This window comes from Pyrus communis, chromosome 12, assembly GCF_963583255.1.
Source record: "Pyrus communis chromosome 12, drPyrComm1.1, whole genome shotgun sequence".
NCBI lineage: Eukaryota > Viridiplantae > Streptophyta > Magnoliopsida > Rosales > Rosaceae > Pyrus > Pyrus communis.
The window spans coordinates 12,829,514-12,839,695 of record NC_084814.1 but is presented as its reverse complement, the minus strand read 5'-3'; the positions used below and the strand labels follow the sequence as shown (position 1 = coordinate 12,839,695).

The window sequence follows — 10,182 nt, the reverse complement described above, 5'->3', positions numbered from 1 at the left end:
TTTCTGTTCTTTTGGTTAAACAATCTTAACATATATCAAATTAAGTACCACTAGCAAGTAACAAGCATCTTATGGTTTCATGTCTTTCTTTATTTGAAGGGAAAAAACGCATATCGAACCAGCTGACTCGTCTGACCATTCAATGAAATGATGCTACATCAGTAACTATTTACCAATTTATCGACACACATCAACAGCTATGTAATCAAAGTATCAATGGTAGAGAGAGAGAGAGAGAGAGAGAGAGAGAGAGAGAGAGAGAGAGAGAGAGAGAGAGAGAAATCTAAATTAATATGCTAATGAGTAGTTCTTTATATACAGTCAAGAATCTTGCAAGAGTTCAGTTACAATCCTCGAAGCAACATTTCAATCATACAACAGATAGTTAAGGGCGAGAGAGTAAGAGCAAATCAACACTTGTTTTAAGAAAAAATGCCAACCTTGTATAAGTGTCAAGCATGTTGAATTCATGTCAGGGCTGCTTCTCCTCCGTATCTTCCAAATTATTTATATTTTGCATCAGTTTGAAAAAAATCACAACAACAGCAGATGAAGCCGTATAATAAAATAACTTCATCCCCGCGCTGTGTTTTTAGCCTGGCTTGTTTGGCAGATTAGCCCTGCAACCAAAACTAGAACTTGAACCTTATTGCAGCAGTGGCTCATCGTCATTTTGTAATTCCTTGAGCCGCCTTTTTGCATACGCCGTGAAGAAAATTGTGGTAGCTACAGTCAAAGAGAAGCCAACTACAGTGAAGATTATCTGTGGCGCTGAAAGACCGTGGCGCTCATGTGAAGCGTCTGCCAACGTCCGTATCAGGATCCCACTGCAAAGAAAACAGGAGGGGAAGTTTGCTGATAAGTCAAAGCACAATTGGTTGGTCCAAAATATAAACGGAGCAATTTTCATGAGAAAAGACGGGAAATGGCTTAAGTACTTCAACTAATTATGTTTCACACTCCAGAAAGCAAACCAATATAACATGAAAATGGGAATGTCTCTTGCCTACCAACCAGATTGGAAGAATGGTATGAATAATTAAGGGAAAATAATAACAAACTGGTTAAAAACAATGCACCGAGACACCAGATAAGATGACTTTACAATTGATTGGAATGAGGCCACTACTACTTGGTATAAATGTTTAGGCATATTCTACTGCAGTAAGCAAGCTACACAGCAGCTCCCATAGCTACCATTACCAATATTCAGAAATTAATAGTGATGTGGCGTGAAGACACCAAGTGAAAGTGGTGCAGGAAACTACTAAAGAAGGCCAGGACAGCAACTGCAGCTTTCGACCTTCCAACCAAGTGATACTATATTGTTTAATTGGTTCAAAATCCCACATTTAAATGGAGGTTCACCAACGAAACATATTTGAAACAGTTAAGATTCCTTCTCACCTTAATACAGGATCGCACTTATATGCTTATATTTCTTAAAACTGCTAAATCAGTTCAACACACATAGAAGATCTCACTTTACAAAAACATTAATTTCCTGGACTAATGATTTGCAAACATAGAAAGAATTATACAAATAAAAACAATCCATGTTCCTCTGAACACATGATCCTTTCTTGTTGCCAATATACAAATATGTATATTTATTCCATAAGGTGGTGTTAAAAACTGCAAGAGTCTAAAAATACAGACATAAAGATATGGCTGAACCTATGAGTGAGAGAGAGGGAGAGTGGATTCAACATACGTGTAGATGGCGACAAATGTTTCTGGCACCATTCCCGCCAAGGACCCCAACAGGTAAGGAACATACTTGACATTTGTTGCCACAGCAGCATAATTATAGATAATATAAGGGAATGGAGAAATCCTGATTAATGTTACAGCTCGAAACTGATGAAACCAGTTTCCTTCCCCGGCCGATCTTAAAATGGATGCTCTCTTCGGATATTTTTCTAACCATCCCTGCATAAGCATAACAAAATGTTAAATCATATTCAGTGTGTGCACGCAAACACACAGCATAAACCTGAAAAAAAAACTACGTCAAACGGAACATTACGCACTTGAATTTTGTGATAGAAGAGAAAGCCAATGAAGAATGGAAGGGATACACCCACAGTTGCTGCTGATATGATTAGAAGAAATCCATAGCCATAACCAAAAGCCATACCAGCCACCCACATAGAAGGTGAAGATGGTAAAAGCACAGTGGGAAATAATGCCACAGAAGCAAAGACTAGAACCGCAATCACTGGAGGACTGAATGTTCTCGTCTCCCAGTCAAGAATTGGAATAATCTCCTGTAAATGATATCATCAATAGTCAGCCATAGTAAGAGAAATTGTATCAAAGCTAGTTGAAATAGGAAGAACAAAGAGTAAGCATTCATACAAACATTGGATTATAACACTTAATAACCACTGTGCTGTAGTCTTAATCTCCTATGTTTCTTCACCAAAGAAACAATTGTCTTGTGCAGACACCATGCAATGAATTAACGGTGACACGAAATTATTTACTAGTCTAAAATATTTGAAATCGGCTTAAATGGGAAACAGAACATTGACTATAGTGAGTGGGCTTCAGTACTTAATGTCACTACCACATAAATGACTACAGTCACCAACATTGCCAAAGTTACCGAAAATACAAGCTCCGAATTATAATCCCAAATGCAGCACATGATATTACCCATTTCATCAAAGCTTAATGCTTCACAGCAGTGTCTTACATGCCAGGAACATAGGAATTGCCACAAAAAGGAACAAGGCATTATCAAATTCACAAAAAAATTCCGAAAAAGAAACGAAAACCATATAATCAAAGACAATGGCAGTAACAAAATCACTAGATGTGGGTTGATTTGTATATTATAGACCAACAAATTGATGAGTTCCAGTAAAAGAAACTCACACGTTCCTTCATTAACATGTACCACCATTGCAGAAAAGCTGATACCGAATACCGAAACACAATCAACCACGGCCTTACATACAAGTCATAAGGTAACAATTAAGCAAAACCCAAAACTAAAACACAGAAGAAAGACAACAACAACGAAGCCTTATCCCATAAATGAGGTTGACTATATGAATCCCCCTGGAACGCCACTGTCCTCAGTTTTCTATCATGTCTTCCGTGAGATCAAAGTTAAAAAAAAAAAGAAAAAAAAAGGGGAATGTTTACCTTATCCATGAAATAAGGTCCGACCCATTTTACAAAAACCCCAGCCAACAACCCCAAGCACATAACCAACAATACCAACCTAACCCAATACCAAAAAGACGCTAACTTTCTCAGAGACGCCGGCTCCGCCACCGCCTCAAACCCCTCCGCCGTCCCGCAACCGCCCCGATCACCATCCCCCAACTTAACATAGTCCCCTTTGTCGTCTTCGCCCCCAACTCTCAAAATCAGCTCCGGCACCACCTCTCCCCGATCCTTACAATCGTCATAGGACATCGAAAAACCCAAGAAATTTTATCAGGCCGCAGAAAACCCCAGTTGGTCCCCGTTTCCGTTCGAAATTGCGAAAGATTTGGGAAATTGATACAGTGTGTGCCCAATGTGAATGTTTGGTGATGTATCAGAGAGCCCGCGTGTACATGAAGACTGGCAGATGCGCAGAGGCGATCGAATGTACCAATTGAAATCGGAAAGCACACGCAAACAAACACCCAAACCCTAACAGCGGAAGGTGTTGATTTTTAGCATTATTAATTTGGGTAATGCTGAGAGAAACCCATTTTGCCGGTACTGTTTATTTTAATTAAAAATTATATTTTTACATTAGAAAGTTAATTTTGATACTATTTATTTTATACTTTATTTTGTTCTTATCATTAAAACTTAAAGTTTTCAAGTAATTTTCATTAGTTTTTCTTTTTGCACACTTTGGTTTGTAAATTTGTTTTAAAAAAATTTAGTTTCCTAATATTACGATATTAATTGATTTTTTTCAATTAATTTGATCTGATGATCGAAAATTAGTAAAAATAGGTGAGAAGTACAAATGGGTGCATGGATAGTAATGTCCATAAGAATATATGACAAACAATTGAATACAGCGATATAGATATAGTGGTGTGCTATTCACACATTCCATTTTACTTTTCACACACCTCTTAATAATTTTTGTCCGTTAATTTTCTTCAATTCATCTGATTCGATGGTTGAAAATTAAAAAAGTGTGAGAAATAAAATGGGATGTATGGATATAACATCCCTAGATATATTATATTATATGTAGATGTATTTACGAGATTGCCACCTGAAGAAATGGTAACATTTTGGTTGACTGACACACGTGGTGTAACGGTAGTATGTATAAGTAGGAAGAGAATTTTCAATCTGCCGAAAATAGGATCTGGTACACCAATTGTCATAATACAAGTAATTGGATACCTAAAACTTCCAAATATTTGTATTATGACACTTGATGTACTACGCTGTGTTATCAGCACATTAAAATATTTTCATAAGTGGGGCCACATGGGATCGAATGTTGGTTGTCGTTTCTTCATCACCACGGTAAGTCCAAGGCTGAATGACTTCGGTGAATCTTAAGTTCACTCGTTTAGTATTTTAGGAATTGGATCCTATCCTGAGCACAAGCTTAGGAGCCTCCTGACTAGAGCACATGGGCCGTTGGATTTTGATCCAACAGCTACAAACAGGGGGTCCCTCTAAAAGTTATAATAATTGTAGCCTTTGGATCAAAATCCAATGACCCACATGCGCTGGTTAGCAGGCTCCTGAGCTTGTGCTTAGGAGAGGATCCAATTCTAGTATTTTATTTATTTTTTTGACAAGTGGTAGGGTTAAGGGGAAAATTAGATTCTACCACTTCTTTTTCACATTTTTTAAACTAAACATTTGTAGTATTTTAAGTTTTGATTAAACTTTTAAAATTTTAATTAGGGCGCTTTAATTATGTCCACATCAGCATTTTCTTATTCAATTCATTATCTTTTATTAATGTAAAAGGATATATACTCATTTCCAGTTTATCCCTTAATATCTATTATTAATTTTTAACTATCTCCCTAAAAATTAGAGAACAGTTTTTTGCTTTTTCATTTTTCTCACCCAGTTCATCAAAAGAGAGATACAGTCGTGAGAAATTTTGCAGGGTAGAGAGAAAGGGAAAGAGGGAGAGATAGAATAGCTACTGAAAACAAGTTGAAATTTGTTAGGGGAGATAGAGAAATTCGGTGTTCATAAACAATGATCTATTTTATTGGCTTATGAATGTTTCGTGATCATCTCTTGACATGGATCATTACATTTATTTTTCAAATAGAAATGTACCAGTGTCAAATTAAAACGTACCAAAGTCAAATTAAAATGTACTAATGTCGAATTAAAACGTACCATGCAACTTGAAACGTATCTCATGTCAAAGTGAAACGTATCTACTATAATATCTAGAAGGCAATGCGCCAATCGAAGTTAACTTTCCAAACGTACCATGCAACTTGAAACATACCTCATGTTAAAGTGAAATGTAACCACTATAATATCTAGAAGGCAATGCGCCAAACAAAATTAACTTTCCAAATGTACCATGGTACGTGAAAAATTATGAAAACATGGATACAAAGTGCGGTAAAACAAAAGACTTACCCTATGGTTTCAATATTCAAATTTGAAGGTGTGATATATCATACCACCATCGAAGTTGGTGGAGAACAGTCATTAACTTAACTTAAACGGTGGTACAATATACACATCGATTGGAAGAGTTGGTTTGTGCTCCAATACGGTGTGGAGTTGGAAGAAAAAGGTATGTAAGAAATACAAGCAAATATCAAATTGTTTTTTAAAATTGTAAAATAATTTATGTTGAAATTGAATACTGAATCATAACCACTAGAGATTTTATAGTCAATTTGATACACTACATATAATGACAAATCATATAATTTTGTATTATGTGGTGTCTAATGACACACCCCGACCGAGATCGGAGCGTGCTGGCCGTCACACGAAGGTGACGTAGCCATGTGCACGTGCGGAAGCTAATAAAGTAGTAATAAAAGGTACTAATAATTAAAAACTAGCATACAAGGTATTAAAACAAGTGCTAGTAAGTGAGATACAATTTCAGAGCAGGTCTAAAACAGTCCAAACAAAAATGACAACAGTAGTACGCCCGAAGGCGACCCTACAATGGGGAGTGTCTGTCAGAAACGCTGGAAAGCCCTCAAGGGAAACCACCGCAACGGCTAAGCAACTAGAACCTGGAGGGGCGCAAAACAAAAGCGTGAGTGGGCACAAACAAAGCTCTTTGAAAACCATTTAGCAAAATACATTCTAACCCCTCGCCGTAAAACCTGTATACCTCCCAGAAAATAAACGTATAAACGTATGTATAAACATGCCAAACATGCTCAAGGGTATGCCAATCATGCTCAAGATATGCCATGTCGAAACCTCATAATGAATGTAAGTGCCTAGGTATAAATCATATCAACATCATAACATCTGGCAGCCGGAGTCACCTAACGTGACCTGTACGGCTGCATCTAGAGCTCAAATCTCAACTCTATAACTGAACCTGCCCACGAGTCGGAACCACTCCAGGTGGTCTGTACGACAGGCCTGGGTGTAACATATATATACGCTCTAGTGCTACGATCACGTGAAGGCTGTGCGAATAATCGCGAGTCACCTACGAGTCGGAACCACCTAATGTGGTCTGTACGACAGGCCTATGCACCTAACTTGGATCCAAGCTGAGCGTGTGGTGCGGGAGGTGAACATCACGTGAAGGACTGTGCCCTACTCTGGGCGGGAGCACTAACACCGGGGGTGCAGGTTATGAGCTCTCTAAGTCTCTCAAACTACTGCTGAAAGTAAATATGAATACCGCTTACCTGGCACTTACCTGTGCGTCCACAGCACCCAATATGCATATATATATATGTATGCCACTACTAATGCGTGCAATGATGCATAAACGATAATAATAACATGCATGGCATAAGGCAATTAACCCTTTTTAAATCAATTTCTGGGAATATAAATGTATATAGGTATATACGGAAAACAAAAGCCCACTCACTGGTATGTAGAAGGGTCGTAGCCCCCCTGCCTCGCGTGTGCACGCTCGTCCTCGGGGTATGTGTCACCTAAATGCGAAACAACTATAAAAACGTTAACTTTAAAGCACATAACCAACTTCTCGTAATAACTTCTCATACATTGCTCAAAATGGACAAATGAATATACCAACGTGCTCTACACAACCTCAGGATCACAACCATATTTTTAAAATAATTTTCCTCCGCCGCACGCGCCCCCACGCGCCGGCCAAGGCACGGACCTACGCGCCCCCACGCGCGGCCACGTGCCATGCACACTGACGGTGTCAACAGACGCCGTCAGGAATATTCCGTTAAACTGACGGAATATTCCGTTAAACCTAACTGATGCCGTTAACGGCGTCAGGAATATTCCGTCAACTCTGACGGAATATTCCGTTTCCTTCTCCAATCAGTCCCCGACGCCGGCGCCGTCGCCGTCGCCGGAAAACCTGCAACTCACGATTTCTCGCTCGTTTTTCCACCTTTTTCCACGTTTCTTGCACCAAAATCAACCCTAGAGCTAGTAGAACATGTCCCAACAGGTTTTAAGGCCTAAAATTACGAGATTATACCTGTCCAAATCTTCAAAACTCGGCCAACTCCACATCCAACGATCCTGACGTTCAAATTCACCCAACGAGCTACTCCCAAGCTCCTGGGAACCTCACAAACACAACTATAAGCTTCAAATGTCCAAAAACTCACTAAATTAATCTTGCATGAACAGTAACTAAAACGGACATGGCGATATCGACGTGAAAACGTCGAAGTTCTTACCTGAAAATGGTATATTCGTGCTCCCCTCGGCCTCACGATCACAACTGCACCCTTGGTTTCCTCGATCTGCTACGGTTTGAGGGGTTTTGGAGTTTGTCCGTACGTTTTCAAAGAGGAAGAAAGGGAATGGGGCTCAGGGAACTCACAGAGAGAGAGAGAGACAGAGAGAGACAGTGAGACAGTGTGTGTGTGTGGCCCTAAGCTTGCCAACACCCCACAAAACAACCAAAAACAATAATACGAAAACCAGCTAGGGGTAAAAGGGTCATTTCCTATGCACGTTTCCGATATCTCCGGGACGGGATGTCACATCTAAATTGTAGGAAGATGTTAATGAAAATTCTAAAAGGCATGGATGTTTAATCTCAAAATTTCAAAAGCTAGGCATCTGTATCAAAACGCCCCTTAAATTATTATTGTTAGAAAAAAAAAATGATTAGTGAAGATTCAACCCGTACTATAATATATATGCATAATTGATTTTTATTACTACGATAAAACGTCATTTGCCCCTTCTCATTAATCAGTGTTGGTCCATTGGGAATTTTTGTTTTTTTATTCTAGGTGTTATTGACATTCCGAAAGAAATTATTATGCACTTTTCATTTGCAAAAATATAAGGAAGAAAGTTTACATGGGAAGTGCATGATGACTTTGAGGTGCCATTAATAGTTATTTTGATTTTACCACTTTATTTATTTATTTTTATTTTTATTTTTTATTTTTTTGGTTTTTCTTTCGATAGCACTACAGCTAATCCTACTATTCTATTCAAAAAATGGCACTTCTATTCTTTTTTTTTTTTTTTTGGTATGCTGGAGGTTTCAGGTTTCATGTACCTAGATAACGTGTTCGACATTATAATTGACCTATTTGATGAAGAGATTATCTCTTACAACTAATGAATGATATACTATTTCAATAAAAACAATTATCTATATCACCGACAGTGCAACTAAACTAATATATTCAAAGGTGTTTCTTTCTATTCGGTAGCTTAGCTTAACTCTTCCATCTGTAAGAATAGTATGCCCTTATATACCTTACTTTATTAAATTTAATACTCTGTTCCAAAATAAATTTAAAAAAAAAGGAACGACGTGTTAGATAACTATTATCAAAATATTAGATAATTTTATTTAATGTTATGATCTAATTGATATAAAACAAGAATGAGGATCTTCTTCGAATTCTTTTTATAAGGATCCGGGAGATCATCCAATCGTGTTCGTTTATCATATATCGTGCGATCAAATATTATTTTAAATTTTTTATTTAAAATTAAACATAAATAGTATCTAACGAAAATTGGCCTACGATGTACAATAAGCGAATACGATTGGAGGATCAGAATCCTCGCAAAGAGGATTCAGAGAGAATCCTCATTCATAAAACAATGATAAAACAGAATTATGCGATTGTAACAAGAATTAATATTCTTCCATGATTGACCAAATGATTAGGGAATAAAATATGAATAGCTAGGGTGTTGACAGCCGAAGGCCAAAGAGAAAAATTGGGTTTTGAGAGGACAAAAATGAGAAGGGAACAGCGCCAACAAAGGAAAAGCAACTACTACGGAAACTTGTTTGAAGCGAATGAATAGGAGTGAAAGGCGATAAAGAATTAGGTTAGCCGAACTACAAAAAAATGTGTTTTTTTCAGTAAAATTTGTTCCGAATATGATAGTTTTAGGGATGTGCTATCTACATACTCATTTTTACTTTTCACATATCCTTAGTTTTAGGGATGTACTATCCACATAGTTATGTAAACAATTCAATTATATATGTTATTTTATAAAGGAAATGAGTGTAAAGATAACTTAGCATTTTGAATTGGATTTGAGGGGGTAGTTTAAATAATAAATTTGGGTTTAAAGAGAGATTAATTCTTTAATAAAAAACAATATAGGTAAAAAGAGTAAGTTGAGTGTAAAAAGAGATTAGACGTGTTCAAATAAAATTTTCCTTTTTAAAATGACTGAAAGCTTAACAAAAATATTTTTGGGTTCTAAAAACACTTAAAGTGCTTCCTGCAAGAAGTTCATAATTGATGCTTCTTCCAGGAAGCACTTTATGTGTTTTTTTTTTTTTTTTTTTCTTTTTTTTGTCAAAATTCACTTGCATTTTTACTAAAGATTGGTTTCAAAATATTTTTACTAGAAATACTTCCAGCCATTTTAAAACCACTTTGAAATGTGTTCTAAGAAAATAAAATTGAAGTTTATTTCATCTCTACACCCAATAAAACTCAAAACTCACCACACCATAGCAACCCTCCATTATTTCCGGCGAACCCAGTCACAATCCGGCAACACTTGAATCAACAAATTAAGCTGCAGTTT

The 10,182-nt window shown here is 37.1% G+C and overlaps 1 protein-coding gene across 1 annotated transcript; it reads right to left on the bottom strand.

The window, feature by feature from the left end:
* Positions 1–284: 284 nt before the first annotated feature.
* On the bottom strand, positions 285–3,706 carry LOC137710966 (uncharacterized). Its single transcript, XM_068450141.1, has 4 exons — positions 3,157–3,706; positions 2,034–2,270; positions 1,715–1,932; positions 285–827 (listed from the first exon to the last, which is right to left on the bottom strand). The coding sequence occupies exons 1-4, from the start codon at positions 3,430–3,432 to the stop codon at positions 647–649; spliced, it is 912 nt and encodes a 303-aa protein (XP_068306242.1). The 5' UTR covers positions 3,433–3,706; the 3' UTR covers positions 285–646.
* Positions 3,707–10,182: the final 6,476 nt, after the last annotated feature.

Excerpts from the sequence above, each read along its gene's own strand:
- LOC137710966 (XM_068450141.1), bottom strand. The coding sequence starts at position 3,432 with ATGTCCTATGACGATTGTAAGGATCGGGGAGAGGTGGTGCCGGAGCTG. Across the intron at positions 1,933-2,033 it reads TCTTCTATCACAAAATTCAA|GGATGGTTAGAAAAATATCC; the intron begins GTGCGTAATGTT and ends ATGCTTATGCAG. Across the intron at positions 828-1,714 it reads ACATTTGTCGCCATCTACAC|TGGGATCCTGATACGGACGT; the intron begins GTATGTTGAATC and ends TTTTCTTTGCAG.